Consider the following 22430-nt stretch of genomic DNA (forward strand, 5'->3'; position numbering starts at 1 on the left):
GTAAATATCGATAGTTATAGAAAGCATGTGTATAGTTTATATATGTCGAACCAAAGTGAGTAAAACATTAATAGTATTAATCATACAAATTTTATTCCCTATATTATGTCGATTTGATAATTATGAATCATTACTTATATTTGTTACTAAAATGACCTCCAAATTTCAATTAACAATTTTTTTTAATTATTATATTTGAATAAAAAAAATTAATGTTAAGTAAATTTAGTTTCACTAATCTTTTGGCCAGAAAACTTTGGCCATAATCTGTTGTAATATTAGTTAAGTAATTTTTTTAACTACAATACAACCAACAAGAATATAATGTGGAATATCCATAAGATTTTAGTGAGTCTAAGCTGAACTTATAAAAGATATATAACACAAACAAGAAATAGAAATAATATATGTCGGTGAAAATATAATTATAGTTTGAAAAATTATAATTTTTTCAGATCGAAGAGATTGAAATTCACTATAATAAATTTTTTATTGGTTCAACAATGTGATTCGTAAATTATTTCCTCTTGAATACAATTACTCGATAACATCATCATATAATAGTTCAATACAACCAACAAGAATATTATGTGAAATATAATGTGAAAATTTTCTTATTTTAATACAACAAACAAGAATACAATGTGATTCAAAAAATATTTTTTTTTACTACTGATGTTACAATTTTTATTGTTTTTTGTAAAACATAATTTGAAAACATTTTTTTTACAGATTGCATGAGATCACTTAATGTTTTTTTTGGTGAAATTTGTAGTCTTTTTCTATAATTGACTATGGGATCATCATTAATGTCATTAATTATTTTTAATATATTGGAAACATAATGGAAGAATATAGAGATCCGAAGAATATATTCAATTTTCAAGTTAAAAGAGTAAAAATATCCAAAAAAAAAAAAAACTAGTTTATTGTGTGAATATGTTATTTTACCATTCTGGCCAAATTATGGTCAAAATTTTCTGGCCAAAAGGATTTTTCCTATTTTTTTACTCTTCATTATCCACATTTAGTACATAAATACAATGATTGCATTAAGATCTCCTTTGATGCATGAATTTAAATATAATTATTATTTAATATTTTATTAAATCATTAGATGTTAATAACATCTCTATTCCAATTCATAATGAAGTCATAACTCATAACTACAAAATTTAAGTGCATTTGTTGCACTTTGATTTTTCTTAATTATGTAATTGAAATATCAATATTTAATTATATTTTAATTTAGTGGAGGAGCAAAATGATAGTCCAACTTTGGAGGAAAGAGCTATCCACTTTTAATATAACTAATAACTAATGTTTGGACATCGTGCATTACACGTATGTTTCATGTTAATTAGTATAAAGTTTTTTTAAATAATGTATATTATATATTATACTAAAAATATGTATATATGTGCAACTAGATATCTAAAGGAAAAAACGAAAACTCAAAAATAACGAACCATAAGCCTATCCATATGACTTGATTCTTAAATGCAAAATTATTAGATATCATGTGAATTCACCATGAACAATTAAAATCAATTGGTAAGTAAATTTATATACAAAATATAATCCTCATGAGAAAATAATTTAGATGTGTTATAGCGAAACCGCCAAATATAACATTGATTCTATTAAAGCAATGTTGATGCTAACTATATGTGGCAGACTTCTAACTAAAAGAAAATTAATTATTAACAATTGGTTATGAGTATTCATTAGGGTCAAGATAAATTGTATATGATAACTTTGTTTTGAATAAAATGATTTGTATATTGGAATACATGTTATTATACGAAGAAGAGGAAAAGGATATAGCTAATAACATGGATTGTGATGCACTGTTGGACTGTTTCACCCTTAATTATGGTCTTGAGTTCGAGCTCTGTGTATGGAGAAAATCTTATTGGGAGCGCCACCCCCGAATGGGCCCTGCAGAGCGCACTCCAAATTTCGTTGGAGCTCCAATGTGGCTCCGGACATCGGGTGGGAAACCAAAAAAAAGTTTAATTATTTATGAGTAAATGAGGCAATTATGGGATAAGAATCTGAATTTGTAATATTTTAATATCGATCTTCTCACTTTTAGTATCATAAAAAAATTTTTTTTACCTTTGTTCACATAATTCTTTAATATATATATTGACCGAAATTAATCTATATATTTGTACTTGAATTAGAAAGAACATTTCTTACGAAAAAAAGGAGGAAAAGGGAAAATGATAATTTAAAAATCTAGAAAATGTAAATGTGAGATGTTATCCATCTTTTTATCTTCTTTTTCTAAGATCTTCAAATTCAACAATTTTAAAGGAGAATACAAAAAAAATAAAATGATATCCCACCATGTAAAAGATGTAAATATATGACAAAATGCAATATTATTTCATAAAGTGAGACAAAAAATGTCGAGATCAAATAAATCCACATATTAATGCATGATATACTCTCCATGAAATATCTCCTTAATAAAAGTAAAAAATCTACCCACAAAGACAAAGTGACATAAATTTAAAACAATAATACGCACAAGCAATGAAAAAAAGAATAAAAATATGGTATTATCATAATTCACAATATAATATTAAAAAAAAATAACAATCAAAAGAAATATTATATATACCTAAACAACGAATAAATAAAGTAACAATTATCTGAACAACTTGCAAAAAAATAAATTAGGCTTAAGTAACAATTAAAATAAATACTATATCTCAATAACAAACATAATAAGTAACAATCATCTGAATAACCTGTGATTATAAGATGAAGTTGTGGTGGCCATAATGGGGAGGAATTATTTTTCTTTTCTCATTTAGTTTATTTTAAATTAGATGTCCATTTAGCCTTTTAACAACCAAAACTTATGAGAGAATGAAGTACTTACTATTATAGTTGTTGTTGAGAAGTGGATCAATGTCAAATACAATAGCTCTACATAAACAATGAACAAAGAAAGTTTACCATGTCATATTAAAGACATTGCTCAATGTGATCATTGTTCTATAGCAAGTATAGGCAACTGTAATGGTTACTTTGTAGTAAAAGAAAAAAAAAAAGACATCTAATAAAACAAATAATAAAGAGAAACATTCTATTCATGAAAAACTAAATCAATTATATTCTAGGTAATTCTCTAAAATCTCATACCTGAAGTAAAATTGATTCGAAACTTTGCTCGTGTTCTTTGTATCACATTTTCTTCTCCTACTGAACTTTAAAATAAAGAAATATCAATCATAATAGAATTTTAAGACAAAAAAATAACACTCTTTATAAAAAAATAATTAAAAAAATATCACTCATAATTGATAGAATTTTATGACATATGAATACAACTGTCAATGTTGAAACGTAAGAGTAAGATCATGTAAATTCCATTAATATTTTTAATAAAATGAGAGGAAATTTTTTCATATAAAAAAAATGAGGTAAGAGGCCAAAAAATGAGAAAAAAAAAGTTATAAATAGATAAATAAATAATTGGGGTTTATGGATATGAAAGGTGATGAGTCCGAGATTTCGACTCATTCATGAGGGCTTTGTTTTGATAGGCTATTATCCTCAAATGCCTAATTTATTCTCCGAACTGATGTTAAAATGTTGATTTGCAGCAAAGAAGGAAAAAAGAGCAAGGCAAGGACATTACTGGGCGAAAAGGAGCTAAAAAGATGAAATAGGCTGAAGATAGCAAAAGTTGAGAATCGTCAAAGCCACTCAGCGACTCGTCGAGTGGCACTTCAGCTCGCCTAAAGTTCTAGACTGCCATCCCTGAGGAGAAGCCAACTTGGCGATGGATTTGGACACTTGGAGAACCGCCGAGTGGATCAGTGACACCAACTGGGATCACCTAAAGTCACAGCACCTCTGAGGACAAAGAGCCATAGACAATCGGCAATGGATGGGAGCGATTGACGCATCGCCGACTGGGTTGGCGATGCTCGACTTATCTCGCATAATGGACGTGGCAACCAAATTTTTGGAAACTATAAATTGAATTTTAAAAAGCAGAAAAAGGGAGTTCGAACAATTCTGAGTTCCAATATTCTCCTGAGTACTTTTCTCCATTGTAGAACCTTGTTGAAGGAGTTTTCAAGTAGATTTCTTAGTGGGTTTTCGATTTCGATCTTTTTGGACCATTGTAAAGTCTTGGATTGCAATACCCAGATTATGGAGAACATAATTGGTATTGATTTCTTCCCTTTTATGATGAGTAGCTAAAATCTCAATTCTTGGGATGTGATCATGTGATTATTTGCTTAATTAGTTTATGGGTATTGTTGTTTACTAATCTAAATGATATTTTAAAGTGAGTTTAATTGTTAGCTGAGTGTTTTGAGCCTGCTCGAGAGAGAGGTTTTGGAACAAAAACTATCGATTAATGACTGTAGTGTATGGGTTGTTGTGGGTTCAGCTCGAGAGAGTGAATCTTAGCTCATTCCTACCTATCTAGCTCAAGAGATCAGAGTAAATAAATTAAGGTTTTGGGCTGTTTATAGTGTTAAGCTTGTCGAGGTACGAGAGAACTCGCCTGAATCGTAATAGTTGTTCGAGAGAAAGCTATCGCATTTAAAGCCTAGACTATCCACTGAGATTTAGCAAACTATTGGTAATATACAATTACCCATATAGCGAAATTGGCCTATAATCAATCACATCCTCAAAAACTTGAATCTATTTGATTATCTCCCCTGTTTTCGTGATTATCGTATTTGTTAATTGACATCTTTGAATCCCCAATCTGACATTCGTTGTCAAATCCTTAACTTAGTTTGTTTGATTTAGACAATGTCTACTTCTATAACCAACTAAACCATAAGCTTTACTTCCTAATTGAATTCGATACGATACCGCTCCCTGTGAGTTTAACTTGAACCTTTCGTTGGGTTATATACTAGATTACGATCGCCTATACCTAATATTGGATGACGTGTAGTTGAGCGTTTATCAAAAGGGTTGAGAGTTATGGATATAACTAACCCCTATATTTAATAAAAAAATATTATGAAAGATTTAATCAAGTAAATACTAAATAATAAGTATATCTTAATGGTATTATTGTAGTAGCTCAAGTTTGTAGGATTATTTTGGTATTTCAACTTTCAAATATTTTTGTTCCCACTTTTAGTAATGACTAGTCTCAGGAACGTGCGTTGCACGTTTATCCCAAACAAAATGTATACACCACATCTTTCAAATAATTAAAAAAAAGAAGAGAAAATGGTCAAATGCCCCCTCAACGTATATTCGGATTTCCAACTACACACTTAAACTTCACGGGAGTCCTATCACCCCCCCTGTACTATTGAAAACTGAAATAATTACCTCCCTGAATGCTTAGCTGGCATAGTGAGTGTATTTCACTCTCTTTGGGAGAGTGAGCATCAAAATCTATTATTAAAACTCTATTTTTAATATCTCTTTTCAATAAATATATGCATTTTTAATTATTTATTTTTCTTATTTGTTTTCTTTCTTCTCCATCAATATAAACAAATCTCTCAATCTTTCACCACCTCTAAGTCTTGGTGCCACCACCATCTTCACCGGATTCACTATTGTTGATTCCAAACAAATTTTCAAACTCATATAAAACTCTTGCAAACCAATCAACCTAAATCAATTGAGATAAATTTACATATATTTATATCACCCCAAAATACTTTGGATCTGATTTGAGAAAAATCAATATGGGTTTACTTTAAATCCGATTGGACCAATCGAAAAAAAATATTTTTTTACTAATAGATCCTTTAATTATCAATATCAAATCTCAATCAATCAACTATATCTCAAAAATTGTCGCTATTAATCTTGTTAATCTATCAACTATCGTAGACTCAGTTTCTTCCTCTTTGAAATTGTTGTCGCCATAGATGATGATGTGGAAGACATCGTAGGCTCCTCCTCCTCATCTTCCTTGAGGATTGCTTATCTTCGGTGACCACCATTAATGACAATATTCCATCATATTCTTCTTCTCTCCCCCTTTACTTTTTAAAAAAAAAATTGATTTTTAGGTTTCAAATGAGCAAAACCCGAATATCTCTGAACGAGCTCTGAAATCATTATTCACCTTTCTTCCTTAAAGACTCAATTTCATGTATTTATGGTGTTCTAGTGATAGTGAAAATATTTAGGGTGTTTGAAGGGATGGGTAAGAATATAGAATAAAAGGGTAAAGAAATATAAAAATTGAAAAAAAATAATTTGACGACATGTCAAACGCATGAAACTCACATGCCACCATAGATCTGGTTATGGCTTTTTAAGGGTATAATTATTTCATTTTTAAGTAGTTCAGGAGGGTGATAGGACTCCCGTAAAGTTTAAGTGTGTAGTTGCAAATCCGGTTATACGTTGAGGGGGCATTTGACCATTTTCTCCAAAAAAAATTATAAACTCAGAATGATATTGTGCAACATAAAAAAGTTTAATTCACTGTAAAGAAACAAGAGATTCTTACAAAACAAATATAATGAATAATCGAACTTATCACATACTAATTTTTAACATACTAATTCAAAAAGTCATTTTACAAAAATTATAATAAGTGAGCTTGCATAAAAATTGAATGGAAAATGCAAATTCAAAATGGTAAATTGTGAGTTTATTCGATTGATATTTATTGTCAGTGCAAAAGATAATTATACTAAAAACTTATTATCAAATGAATCTGAAAAACATTTTCGAAAGAACTTCAATTATGCGATTATTATTATTATTATATATAAAACATATACTCACTTGACAATAATGTCTTTTTATATATATCAACAACATATAATTTAAATATGAATTTGAGGAACGTCGGTTATGGTCATATGTTTCATGTCTTACAATTTTCGTCAGATATTTACAAAATTGTAGTCTCCTCCTTTTATAGTTGCATATATATATATATATATATATATATATATATATATATATCAAGAAATTTTTGTCGAATGAAAGTAGTATTTTTTAGAATTTGTACATAAATTCCATCAATGTATTTCTTCCTCATAGGATATGTATTAGATCATTGTCAACTATATGGTGTTCACCTACATATAAATAGTAATTATTTGTGATGAAGATAATAATTGTTGAAATTGATGTATATAAATCATACTTACATGTACATGTTTCCTTTTGATAATTCAAAATTATGAAGTTTTTCAGCTGTAAAATTAACAAAAATAGTTAAATTAAATAAATAAAATTGTCTTATAAAAAAGCACTTGCGTTATCAAATTGTACAATAAAATAACATGGGTTGACTATTGCTATGAGATGATTCAAAGTGATGATATAGAACCTTCAAAGAATTTAAAAAATCATTAATCATAAGATATAATTAAAACAAAAAAAATATGAACAAAGAAACACAAAAATTAAACTGAGCACTGTAAATGTATCTCTAACCAATGAGCAGAGGAAAAATAAGGCAAAAGTATATTTGCCTCATCTATAATAATCAAAAGAAAAACTTTTCCCCCAAATTTCATGGAGCACACACATCAACATATGTTGTGATATTGTCCTTATTGAACAATTATATTTGCAGTCAATAAAGTGAGTAGGAAGAAGTTGAATGACACCAAATGCCAGAATTATTTGTTCAACCAAGTTCTTCTTTTTTTCCTTTTATATTATTTCTTCTTTACCACTAATTACTATCAACTCAACTTATTAATGGATGTTACTGTTTGGGAAAAATTGCTTGAAACTAAGACCTTTTCATTTTGTTTTGAAAAAAAAAATTAGTTTAATATTGTTTTTACATAAAGTCAGTAAGAAATAACTTTTAGACTTCTCAAAATAGTGACTATCACTTAATCTGCAAGTTAGGAACAAAACCGCAAGCGGTAATAGTTTCTTTCATATTAATTGTTTACTATACCAACTTGTCAGGGCAGTTTTAACCACTAGGCCACTAAAGCCATCGCTTGGGTCCCATATTTTTTGAGGCCCCCAATTTTTAAAAAATACTTATACATATTACTTAAATTTATATGTATTTTTAAATTAAAGAAAAACCATGTAAGAAGTATTAAAAAAAAACTGTTAGCTTTCCCGACTTTTCCAAGGGAATGAAACATTTTTTTAAAATAATTTCCTTAAGTGGGAAATTGTGTTTCCTTATTTATCTCCTAAAAATTTGACCTTAAATTCTTATTTACCTTATACTCATCTTTTTTATTCTCTATTTTATTATTTTTATTCTCAATATTGAACTCTCTCTAAAAAAAATGATTTACTATTGCTTACAAGTTAAAAAAGAACAAAATTTGTTTTTGAGTGTTTTCTTCAAAATCTTAAGAAGTGCAACGAGCAATCATTATATTGAAGGAGCGCAACACTATTTTCAATATTATTATATCAACTTACCAAATTCATGAGCCAAATTTTATTATTCTAACTTTATTTTATAATTTTTCTTGAACTTATGTTATTGTTGATATTCTTAGTTAGTAAGTATATATATTCTCGTTAGTTATTATTAAGAGAAATAATAAAAGTAGAAGATAATAATTTAATAGAAATACTTAATCAAATAAAAAGACTTGATTCTTTTCCTAATGCATATATTGTTTATAGAATAATGTTAACAATTCCTGTAACTATTATCTTGGCCAAAGTTTTTCGAAACTAAAATAGATAAAATCTTATCTAAGATTGATCAACAATGTGAGATTGAATGCATTAGCTATATTATCAATTGAAAAGGAATTACTAAAACAAATCGTTTAGAAAACAGTAATTAACGACTTCACATCTAAAAAGGATACAAAAATAATTTTTATATAAATATATACATGATTATTTTTTTTGAAAAAAGAAAAGAATTAAAAAAAAATATTAGGGCCCCTCTTTAAGGTTTGGCTTTAGGCCCTCAATCTTGTTGAGTCGGCCCTGCAACTTGTAATAATAATACTTTAACATAAAGGTAATTTAATCATTTAGTATTTGAAGAGTATTTTTTTCGTCTTCTACCTTAATTTAACTAATTTCCCTAATCAATTATATTTATAATGTCACCATGAAAGAATTAAAGTAAAATCCTTCCATTAATTAATTATATATATTAATATTTGATTAAATTTAATTTAGTGGAAGGACAAAATAGTAATCCAACTTTGCACTTTAGAGCTTCTCACTTTTAATAATAATATATAATATAATATGATATGATAATATATATGTAATGCAAGCATTGATAATAAGATATGTATAAATAATATATGAAAATCCATTATATTAGTAATGCAAAGGATTTTAATGCATGCATTAACATGATAAAAGACACAATTGCTACTCAAAACCTTTTTCACATTCTTTCCACCATATTCATGAGGATATTTTTGTAAACAAATATATTTTTTAGAAATTATGCATGCAATGCATGTTATTTTTAATACACCAAACCAAACACTGCATAAAAAATAATCTCAGCATAACTAATGCAATTATAGCTAAAAATAAGCATTACTAATACATCATACTCAACACTATTCTTATACACCCTATAAAACGATCCTAAGTGTACACAACTGCATGTGACGCATTAACATGTGATGTACTTGTCAGTACGTACATAAATGAATATAACAACTTCAAGTAAAATTGCTAAACATCTATGGCATCATCTAAAGCCTTCTTCAAGGCATACAAGTTCAAGTGATGAAATATTCTTTTAACAAGTTGGAATAGAGGTGGAGCTAGCTAGCATGCTGATTATGGATTCGGAAGAATCAAGTAACTTTAATTTAGCGTAGATCTTGAATTTGTAGTTAAAAATTACTTTAGATGCATAAATAATATATCAAGAACCCAGTAACTTGGGAGAGTTGGCAAAATAGCCATTCTAAAGACTTAATGTGACATTAAGTCACAAGTCTTGAATAATTTATGGTATACCCACTATTAATGACATCATCCATATGCCCTAATTGGCACATACAAAAGATCTTCCTATGTTTCCATATCTCCACTTTGGTCCCCCCCTCCAACAAATATGGAATAATATATTTATTTGCAATTGTTAAAATTTATATTAGAAAAAAGAAAAAAGTCTCCAAACGGAAACAAGAGCAGCTCGTTTTTTCTGTTGTCGATTCCGGCAAGTTTTCCGGCCGTAATATCCATTTCCAAGGTAAAACCATCATCATCTCCTACTCCAAATTCATGTTTACTCCATTTTCTTTCAAAAACCAAGGTTCAAAATTAGTTTCCCGCATATTTAGAAATTTGAGAAATCTTCCATAATAATCACTTGATAAATCATTATAGATACATTTTAGTAGTTTAAAAGTATTAAAAATATGTTTCTCCATTGCAGGAGCTGACTTTTGAACCACAATCTCATTTAGTCACGTTTTTGTACGAATGTCGTACTTCATCGATCGTTAATGACTGATACTGTAATCTAGTATATATCTTTGTAGTCTATAATGGCAGTGGCTGAATTTGTTGTTGCTAGTGGTGATTATATGGGAGTATGGGAGGATACTCCCAAAAGCTGAAATTGGAAATCTTTTAGTAAGACGACAGTGCCCATTGCGTTGCGTCGCAATGGTTCATATGACGATATGATTGCAAGAGTAATTGAGGCCGGTGAGTTAACTTGCGAGCCAAATGACTTGGTGATTGACTATCAAATGAATGGGAGGGGAAAAATACATCCCACATTCATAGAAAATGATAGGCACGTGAGCTTGTACATGTTAGATATTGGTATTATTGGCTCTAGGCCTACATGGAGGATAAACGTCAATGCGAGGCCTCCAATTGAACCAACGAATTCATTTAACGACGTCAATGATTCGATTGGAAATGAAAGATTGGGTGATCATTCAAAGGAGAGCTTGGGTGATAATTCAAATGAGAGTTTGGGTGATCATTCAATGAATATACATGATGATCCAACTAACGTGGAAAATCAGCCAGTAGATGCGGAAGATCCCGAACCCGAATATTGTGAAGAAATGCAGGGAGAACAGAAATTGGGATCACAATCCAACCATTCCTTCTCCAATGGAACTAATTTATGCATAAACCAAACTTTTAGTAACAAGAATAAGTTGCAATTTTTATTAGTCGAAGTGGTGGCAAAGAAATCTTTTGATTTTTCTACTGTGAAGAGTTGTACTAAATACTTAAAGGTTAAATGTGTATCTCGCAATTGTGCATCGATGTTGCGGGTGATGAAATATGAGTGTTCGGATATATTTCGTATCTACAAGTACATTAGCGAGCATAATTGTGGCGTTGAACATGCCAACAGTAGCCATAGAAAAATTTCAATCAAATTCATTGCTTCACTTTGTGTAAATATGTATTGTGATGGCAAGGGTGCAAATGTTAAAGAGATTCAAAGAGCTATGCTTAATTCTTTTCATTGTAGTCCAAGCTATTGGAAATGTTGGAAGGGTGGTGTCGTTGCCAAGAAAATGGTCCGAGGGACAGTGGAGAATGGATATTCATGCTTACCAGCTTTTTCCTACATGATCGAGACACTTAATGTTGGTTCTAGCTATTGTATCATGGTAAAAACGGATAGTCATAGGTTCATGTATTATTTCTTGGCCTTCGGTGCTTGCATTAAGGGATTTGCCCACATGAGAAATGTAATTGCGGTTGATGGAACTCATTTACATTGTAAACACGAGGGCGTGTTGTTGAGTGTTGTTGCACAAGATACGGAGAATCATGTTTATCCAATTTCCTTTTGTGTCGTGGACAAAGAGAATGATGCATCTTGGACATTCTTCTTTGAGAAGTTGAAGGAGATTTTGGTCGATGAACCAGATTTGTGTTTTATCTCCGATAGACATAAGAGTATCGCCAACGGTATTGTGCACATTTACAATCATGCTCACCACGGATATTGTATTAGGCACCTCAATGAAAATCTCCACGTAAATCATCATTGTGGAAATTACCTTTATCTTTACTACAATGCGGAAAAGGCTTATTCTTTGGAGGAGTTTGACAATCATTTTGTAGAATTCAAGAACAAATGTCCCGCGGCAGCCGTCATCCTTGAGTATGATATTGATTTTGAGAAGTGGAGCAGGGCACATTTTCCTGGCAATGTATATGATGTGATGACCACAAATATCGCAGAGTCATTCAATGCTATTTTGATAGACGAAAGGGAGTATCCCGTGGCATTAATATTTAATTCGATTGCTAAGAGGTTTGGAGAATTGTTCAGGGAGAGGCATGCATATATCCTTAAATCAATGGGTAATCAAATGGTGCCTTCTTTTTCTGTCATCTTCTCCTCATCTTGTTATTTCTCTTTTTCTTTCATCTCCTCTTCCTTCATCTCTTCATCAACTTCTTCAGCAAAATATTCATTAATTGCAGCAAGATCATCATCATCAACTATAGCTAATGGAAGGATCTCGTTATCAACTGTTGGTGCTTAAAAGTTGTCATCATCTACTACAAGATCAGTGGCTAAGCATTAATACAAATAAATTATTTTACAGAAATAATATATAAATTTATCTACCTTTCTTTTTTTGTTCTTTTAATTTCTTCTCAATTTCTCCTCTTGTACATAAGCAACAATTTCCACCATTAATTGCTTGAGGGATGCAACACGCTCACACAGACTTTCATCTTTAGAAGTACTCGGTACAGATGTCTCACAAGGTTGATTAGGATTGTGATCACTTAAATACTTATCCTTCACATTCAATACTGATGAAATAAGGACAGTCACACCTTTCAAATTTTCCTTTAAGGCATCGAGGACTGTATCCTTCACTTCGTCCACATATGGCTTTAATGTTGCCAAGTAATTTTCTTTTGTCTCACAGACAGTAGGTGTGAGGTATGGGTGCACAACCTACAAAACAATTACAAATATAACATAACATTCACCAATTTATAAAATAATGATAAATAAACTTTGTACCTTTGTACTTTTTCATTTGTACTTAAATGGATCACCTTCGATAATATTATCATTTTTTGCGGTGTGCCATCTAAGTGTAACACCCCGTACGAACTAGTAAGACCTAGCTAAGGCTTGACTAAATCTAGTAGGTTGAACTAGATTCTCACATGTTAGTTTATGGTTGGAAACTTGTTTAAATTATGAAAAATGGCTATTGAAGTTAGTTTGGTGATTTTAGAGGTCAAATGTCAAGAAACGACCATACGTCCGGCAACTAGTCATTTGAACTAGTGAGTTGTAAGGGTCTTGTCGTTGAAGTTTTGAGTGTTGTTTGAGGGTGAAAACTTGTACAAGTGACTCTCCCACTTAGAAATACATGTTTAGGGTCCAAACGTCAGAGTACGACCCCCCAAGGACCACCCAAGGGGTCCTTAAGGAGGACCCAACCTTGGAGCCAAAAGCTGTCAAAAACGGCTTCACCTACGAGACCCAAACTACGGCCAGTAGACTGGTCTACGGACTGTAGGTCTAGGTCGTAGGTTGGGACTTAGTCTAGGGGAGTTTAGCTCCCAAAAAGGGAGCCTCTGAACCAAACTACAACCATGCAGTACGGTTAGTAACTCCACCTATGGTCCATAGGTGGAGGGGCGTAGGTGCTGCCAATTTCCAGCCTTATTGTTTTAAGTTGGCGATTGGGAATCAAGTTGGTTAAAAAAATTAAGGGCTCAGGGGGTTGGTTAGTTAGTTGATTTATCACCTTTATAAGCTAGCAAGACCCTAAGCCAAGCCTTTAAAACAGTCCCCAAAACAAGTCCCCTAAAAACAGTTTTTAGTGATTTAGTTTTAAGTTAGGAGTTTAGATTCAACTTCAAATGGTCTTAACTCATAGCTCAAAACGAATTTGGTGTGCCATTATCTATCCAATTAAAGGTCTCTCAGTCCTCTTTCCTACGCCTTAAAGTTTTCCCAATTCCGATCTCGGAGTAAAAATTATGCCCGAAATAGTAAAGAACTGTCAGTCACAAACTACAGAGGCCAAACTACGGACAGTAACTCTACCTATGGTCCGTAGGTGGAGGGGCGTAGATGTTGCCAGTTTTGGTAAGTTTAGTTTTAAGTTGGGGGTTTGGAAATTAAGTTATCTAATTAATTAAGGGCTTAGGGAGTCAATTAAATGACTTATATAGGTTGAATAAGTCTCTAAACTAAGTCATAAACTCACCACAAGTCAAGACCCCAAATCAAAACCCAACTTCCTTTCCCTCCAAAATATTTCCTCTATAGAACCTCCATTGAAGATAAAAGAAGAGATCAACCTAGGGCTTGAAGATGGAGTCTTTCTCAAGGGATTTTCATGGATTTATACACCTAAGGTATGGGAGTTTTCATTCTTGGTTAGCTATCACCAAGAAGCCATTTCAACTATGTTTTCAAAGTTCCCCAATTTCTAGGGTTTCATTCAATTTCGTGGGTCTCTTTCTAAACTCGTTTCCATTGATCTATAATGGTTGTTTATGATTATATATGAGTGTTTGTGGATGAATTAATGTAATGTTTATGGTTTTTGAACAATTCCCCACAAACCCATGATTTCCCTTCTTTCTCAAATCTAAACCCTAGTATGTCTTGAATGATGAATGAAGGATGAGAATCTAGTATGTTTACATGTAATTCATTATTGTATTGTGATGTTATCCTATATGATGTATGAATATCAATAAAATAGGGTTCAATCTTGAAGAAAGCCTTGAAGGCTATGAATGAAGGTTTTCAATTTGATGAATAATCTTCTATTGAATTGTTGATCCACTTATGGTGGAGGTGTTTACTTATCATGTATCATTTGTGTGAATGGATTGATCCACTTATGGTGGAGGTGTTTACTTGTCAATATGAATTGTAGTGTTGAGATAAGGTCCCTCTTCCCTACAACCCTAGATATGACTATGTATGATATGTTATGAACATGAATGACGTGCTATGAACATTGTATGGTCTATATGTTGAATTGCATGAGGTACTATTGTGGAAAGACCCTACCCACATAATCCTCTATATGAGTATATGATTCTATACATGCCATGAATGATCTACTTTGATGATGAATGTATCCATGACTATTGCAATGAATGTTAGATATGTGACTTACATGGTCTAAGATCCTTAAATGCAATATATGTGAATTATGCATGAGTTGGGATATTATGTACATGTTGTGATCCCCTTGAGAAGGGAGGTGTCTATGATGATAATATTGTTGTTGTTGTGCCATTGTAAGGACAATCACACACACTGCATACATAAATATAAATATAATGTGTCTATGGTGTCAATTGAAAAGCTAGTTCTCATATGCACCTTTACACACTATTATGCATGACATGTACTTGACCATGATAATATGACTATGTTGTGAAAGTTTTTCTCACATGTTAATGATTCTAAAGGATGAAAGGACATTCTCACCTAAAGAATCTATGAGCTAATATGATATATGCTGATTTTAGTGCCTAGTGCATTCTTCCATAAATATGACTTTAAGTAAAGAGATTTAAATGACTATTTAAGGGAATTAGACTTAGCACTGAATGGATATGTATATGAGATAGGATTCCTTAACAAAGTTCGGGAGGTTTCCACTAAAGAGGTCTCAAGAGATGGAAACCTGCATGCTAGTAAGTATAAGGTTTCTAGAAGCAATCTCCTTATCCCTTAACTATGTGCCAACATAGGATTGTTAGCTAGTGGATCCACCTAGATGCTATAATCTATGTATGTTCTACCTTGGCAAGTAGGACACTCCTTTTTCAGTATGGGAGGAAGACACCGGATTCCATGTAGCTCACATTGTCTATGTCGGTTAAGGTCATATATTCCCTATAAGATATGAATATGAATCAAGATATGAATATGGACTATGAATTATGAATATGCATGTGAATTACACTTATGACTTCTTGATGGATTTGCTTAGTATATGTGGGGGTATGGGACTTCATATGTACATTGCACAAATGAACTTGTGAAGGGGTTATGAGGGTGGTTTACCTAAGATATGAAGTATATGAAATATGACTAAGATGTATGATATGAATATGTTGCATGAACTATGACTAATGACTCCTCTAGGAGATCTACTTAGTATGAGGGGTATTATGGGATGCCACTCATACATGGCACAAGTAGACTTCTAAAGTAGCCATGGTATAGTTCCATTTTATTATGAGAATTATGAGTAATGCATGCTTTCATTGAATTAGCATTATGATTGACTTTCCTTGATATGAGCTAGTGTTTATGAATTTCTCTTTATTATATGTATGAGCTATGAATGATACTAATGTATTATAAGTATGAGCATGGTGATCCAAAGGTAGTACTTAGTGTAGATATGGTTATGGGACTTTATCTACACATGGCACAAGTGCAACCTAGGGTTACTTATGTGATTACTCTATTATGATGTAATGACCTTGATATTTGACTATGCATGAGTGTTATGTCTTGTAATGAGTGATATTGCATTAAGACTATATTTAGAGACTATGCTTGTGGAGATGTTGTTATCCTTTGTGCTTTGATGAATTATATGTGAGTTTCTTATGACTTGTGATTCTCCAACTCTTTTAAGATGATATTCAAAAGTGCATAAAGCATGGTTTCAACTAAATGTCCCCTTTTAAGCATGTTTTAATGGTTTGTATGCATGGCTTCCATACTTTGTACGTTTTCGTGCTAACCCCTTTTTCTATATTTTCTACAAAGTGTAGGGTTCAGAGATGTAGTGTTCTATACTTGGAAGATAGGTTTCTAAGGAGCTTGGAGTTGAAGACTTAGGTAGTCCTCATAGTTTTGAGGACGAACCCACCTTGTTCACTTATGTCTTTACTTTATGTTTTTAGATTTTATGTAAGGGCCGTGTCCCTAAGTTTGTGTTAAAAGAGATTTAAGTCCAATGTTATAAATGGTTTGAGACATAGTGTCATAGACTCTCTTATTTTATAAAGTCTTCGATTGTAAAGAATAGTTTTAGATTTTCTGCTATTTTTCTATGCTTTAATGTTCATGATATTCTAAGGGCTTGTATAAGACCTCTTCGAGGTTGAATAGGTCGTGTTACGACTAGGGGGTGCTCTCGGGTCGTGACACTAAGTAAACGGGGACTGAGAAAAGGAGAATCCAAGGACTTCTTGGCATACTTGCCAAGATGAGGCAAACCTCATATATCCAAACCTGAAATTAATAGAAGAACAAATAAATAAACATAGACTATAAAATACTACACAAATATATAAGAATTTATCATAAATCAACTACATAATTTATAAGAAAACCAGAAATGCCCAGGGAAAGCCATACAGAGCATACAATGCATTTCCTTTTTCATTAAACACTTCACTCTGTTTCTTCAAATTGATTTTATTCTTCAGATACATCAATGTTAAATTAAAACTCTCTTCCCCCCACAGATAACTATTGAACAAATCTAAATCATCCACCATCTTAATGTGGCTTGAATCCACAATATTAGATTAATCATGGGCAAGCAACATCATGTGGACGAACAAAACCAACAAGCACTTTAACTTCTGCTCCTTATTCAACTTGGAACCCTTGATCAAACGCATCAACTTTGTAGCAGTAATAGACTTATTCTTAGTCACCTTGTAGTAAAATTTCTCTCTGTCACGACCCAGACCGTCGTGATTGGCACCCACACTAACCCTTCGGTGGGAGAACCAATAATACTAATTAGCTGACCAACTCAAGTCAAAATTCTAAGGCATTCAAGTTACGGAAGCAAGTTAAATGCTAAGGAAAGAAATAGGGAGTTCCCATAAATTCCAAACAATAGTCTAACAACTAAACAAATGCGGAATAATACCTAGAACCTGAAAGTCAATGTACCAAAACTCTAACAATGAACCAAAAGTCTAAACAAGAAGGGTTACAACCCCAAACTAAATTACTAACAACTAACTAGAAAATCTAAGTCCGAAATGTGGACATAGATAGAAAGAGAACTCATAGCAGCCCGGAAGAACTGGCTCACCCTTGAATTCGAACGATGATCACTGATCTTATAAACAAGGTCTGTTAATAGCCGCTTGAAGATGCCTTGTACTCAACAAAGAAAGAGCAAGTGTAGTATCATTACACAACCACATTGTACAAGCACGACTAACCCACTAAGTGCAATATAAATAAGCCATTACAACAATATAATCACATGCATATTATCGAACATATACAAAATTATCAACATTTACGAATTAGGTACAGTTTCACGATTCTCAAGATATACAATTATATCAAATTATTGGCCCCTCTCATGGAACCCAAACCCAAATAGTTAGCATATGATATACCGTGAGTTTACGGTATTTCTAATACATTTTACTTACAAGTTGTGTGTGTCTAGGGCCTTTTTATATTGATTTTTATGTGTTTTTATCATGTTTTGCAGGAAAGATGTTCAGGCGCGGAAGTATAGAGACAACTGAAAGAAATGTAGAAACAGGGCATTCACAGAGGTGATCTACGGACTGTAGGTCCATCCACGGTCCGTAAGGGATGACCATAGATCAGCAGGCATGGTATTGAGGACAAATCAGGGAAATCTGACCAAGTGTGGAACCACGAGGTCCATTGACGGTTCGTAGATTGAACTACGGACCGTACTGTTGATCCGTAGAATGATACTGCGAGGGTTCCAGTACCTGATTTTTGAAGATTCTAAGTATGGAGCTACGGAGGGGATTGACAAACCATAGATCGATCTACGGTCCGTACTGCTAGTCCATCGTTTGCTTCAGAGAAGCTGATTTTTGGAAGCAGAAATATTTTCTAAGTCCTGGCTTACGGAAGGGACTTACGGACCATAGATCCATCGACGGTCCATAAGTCAGTCTCGTGGATTGAAGAAACGTACCTGAACAAACTTTCCTTAATTTGTTTCCCTTTTTATTTAGGATTTGTTTTCTATAAATAGGGCATGTAAACCTCGTTTTTGGGGGTTAGACATTATAATTCTATTTTTACTTTGTGACTTTGGAGATTAAGTTGCAACCCTAGCAATTATTAATTTCCTACATTCGTGTTGAAGATTTTGGCTTTGCAATTCAGGTTGAAATTCTGGGTTTATTATTCTCGTTACGTAAGTTCATGATTTATTCATCTAATATTATGAATTGTGTTCTTGCTAATATGGGTAACTAAATCCACAACTAGGGTTGTGGGAACCATGAACGATTAACAAAGTATAAATAGTAAATAAGTAATTCTTGAATAGTGTTTTGCATGCATTGATAATTATTTCATTTAAAAGTCTTTTTAACAAGTGCACGCGTTAGAACTTACCTTGTTGCTACTTGCCGGATCAAGGAGGTAATCAACAAGAAAAGAATTATCAACATAGATTTAGTGTGATACTATCTAATAGGCTAGTATCGATTGGTGCGAAGTAGTAACTAAGCCAAACATCGATTATGATGTCTAATATGAGGTAAAGGTAAGGGTTAGTAAATTATACACACGCAACCGGATCAAGGTGTGGGGTGAAATTCTCTAGATGCCGAATCAAGGATTTAGAGATACCTAACTTATCACTTTACATGTAACACACTAGGAAAGGATTGCGATTACTAGGATTACTGCGTTATGAGCTTGTGGGGAACACGTCTACCCTAGTTAATTTTCTCATCTTGATAACAACCAAAATTGACTTTTGTTTATTGATTACTGACTGAATTCTTATAATTTGTTTCACAAATCCCCCCTTTTTATTTCTTGATTCTGGAAGTATTTTGGCTAATTGAATATAATTGTTGGTTAAAGTAAAGTCTAAACCATTTTCCTCGTGAGATCGATCCCAACCTACAAGTTGGGTTCTTTACTTGATAACGATCGCTTATACTTCTTTAGGGAGGTGTAATTTGAGTGTATCAAATTTTGGCGCCGCTGCTAGGGAATCTGGCGTTTAGATTTATTTTTAACTACATTATTGAACGTTAGTCAAATATTTCCTAATTTTACTTTTTCCCTTTGTTTTTGTCTCTCTCAGGTTCCGACTCTAGTGTATGCCAAGTACACGGAGCCAAGTCGAACCACTTATTTCGTACGATCCAAAGTTGAACAGAACTTTGCGAAGAATGAACATTCAAGGACTTCCAGTTAATCCTATCGGAGGAAATCTTGATGAAGCAGTTGAGTTACAACAGCCAAGAGTAGTTGGTGGGGAAAATCGGGGTCTAGCTGAAAATCAATTGGGAGATGCAGTGAGGGTGCATGGTCCACCAGGCCCACAACAACATGACAACTATCGGGGCGACATCGATATAGCAGACTCTGATGGACCTATTGTCCTACCTCCTCTACCTCCAGGGCACACATTTGTGGTGACTAGTAGTTTGATGCAGATGCTTACAACAAGAGGCTTATTTTTCGGATCGTCATCGGAGGATCCACATGCTCACTTGGCCAATCTAAGGGTGGTTTGCAAAAGTTGTGTAGGTAGACTAGACTTGGATATGGATGTCATTGGATTACGAGTGTTCCCTCTATCACTGACAGGTGATGCTGCAGTATGGTTCACTGAGCTTCCGTATAACTCAATATTCACATGGGACCAACTGGCAGGGGTGTTCCGAGCAAAGTACTATCCAGTGTCTAAGAAGCTCAATCACAAAGATAGGGTCAACAATTTTGTGGCATTACCTGGAGAGTCTGTGAGTAGCTCGTGGGACAGATTCACTGCCTTCGTAAGAAGTGTCCCAAACCACCGTATTGATGATGAGTCACTGAAGGAGTATTTCTATCGAGGACAAGATGATAACAATAAAACAGTACTTGACACTATTGCCGGAGGTTCATATGGTGATTGTACATATGCACAGATTGCCAAAAAACTAGAGAGGATCTCTCGCAATAATAAAACATGGAGCACTCAGAGGTCAGATACTGGGAGAAACACATTTGCCGTTCATAGTACAAATAAGAACTCTGCAGATGATATTCGTGAAGAGATGGCCCAGATGAGGACCGAGTTGGGGTTGGTATTAAAGCATGTGAGCGGAGGACCAGAAAAGGTAAATGCTGTGAATTATTTAACTAGAACTCCACCACCAGTGGAAGAGTGTTACTATGAAGATGATGCTTATGCTGTGAATGATCAGACGGGGGGTTTCCGACCAAATGCCCAAGGATCCAACACGGAAAATTGGCGCCAAGGTCAAGGAAGCCAAGATCGGAATTATGGAAATTACAACCGAGAGGTCACTAAGTCCGGGATGGGAACTTCAATCGCGACAACATATACAACAGGAACAACTATGGCAACAGAAATGATCGGGTTGGACCTTATGTTCCCCCTCAAAATCGAGAATCTGGTGCTAGGGAAACTTGAGGCAATATGGCGCGTATTGAAGATATGATGCAGAAGATGATGAGAAGGTTTGATGCAACTGATGAGAATGTGAAGGAGATGAGAAACGACTTGTCTGGTATTGGACAAAAGGTTGACGCCCATGCAGTGTCAATAAAGCATCTAGAGCAGCATATGACTCAATTGTCAACTGCAGTGAATCCACGTCAACCTGGCACTCTCCCTAGCAACACCATCCAGAATTCAAAGAATGATGGTCATTGTATGGCAGTTACTACTCGAGGGGGTAAGCAAACCATAGATCCACCTGGGCCGTCTGTGGTGGAAAGTGAGATTAGAAAAGAAAATGATGTGATAGAGGTTAGACCAGAGTCTGAGAAAGCAACAGAGCAAGAGGTGGAGATATCTCAGAAAGCGATCCCCATACCTAAACCTCCACCACCTTTTCCACAGTGGTTATTGAAGAAGACTGAGGATGGTAAATATCGCAGGTTTATTACTATGTTGAAACAACTCTCTATCAATGTTCCTTTGATAGAAGCCTTGGAGCAAATACCTGGGTATGCGAAGTTTATGAAAGATATGGTGACAAAGAAAAGCTATGTGAGTTTTGAAGATGATGATAGATTGCAGCATTGTAGAGCTATTGCTACAAGATCTCTTGTGCAGAAGAAAGAAGACCCTGGTGCTTTCACGATCCCATGTACTATAGGGTTGTTACACTCTGCTAAGGCATTGTGTGATCTTGGTGCTAGCATCAACCTCATGCCTTTGTCTATTTACAAGAAGTTGGGTTTGGGGGACCCAAAGACCACTGCAATGCGATTACTAATGGCCGATCGAACTGTGAAAAGGCCCATTGGTGTACTCCATGATGTGCTAGTGAAAGTGGAGTCCTTCATTTTTCCGACAGATTTTGTGATTCTTGACTGTGAGGTTGATTTTGAGGTTCCCATCATCCTGGGGAGACCATTTCTTGCCACAGGGCGTGCGTTGGTTGATATGGAAAAGGGATAGATGAAATTCAGACTGAATAATGAAGAAGCAACTTTCAATATTTGTAGGTCCATGAAGCAGAGTGGTGAGCTCCAAACAGTATCTGCCATAACTTACAGAGTGGAGACTGGGACAGAAGTGCAAATT

The 22430-nt window shown here is 33.6% G+C and overlaps 1 protein-coding gene across 1 annotated transcript; it reads left to right on the forward strand.

Annotated features, from left to right (window-relative positions):
• The first annotated feature begins 10583 nt into the window (after positions 1-10583).
• LOC125832874 (uncharacterized) lies at positions 10584-12428 on the forward strand. Its single transcript, XM_049512059.1, has one exon. The coding sequence runs from the start codon at positions 10584-10586 to the stop codon at positions 12426-12428; it is 1845 nt and encodes a 614-aa protein (XP_049368016.1).
• The last annotated feature ends 10002 nt before the right edge of the window (positions 12429-22430 follow it).

This window comes from Solanum verrucosum, unplaced genomic scaffold, assembly GCF_900185275.1.
Source record: "Solanum verrucosum unplaced genomic scaffold, falcon-dt-bn FXZP01000174.1, whole genome shotgun sequence".
Lineage (NCBI taxonomy): Eukaryota > Viridiplantae > Streptophyta > Magnoliopsida > Solanales > Solanaceae > Solanum > Solanum verrucosum.

Excerpts from the sequence above, each read along its gene's own strand:
- LOC125832874 (XM_049512059.1), top strand. The coding sequence starts at position 10,584 with ATGATTGCAAGAGTAATTGAGGCCGGTGAGTTAACTTGCGAGCCAAAT.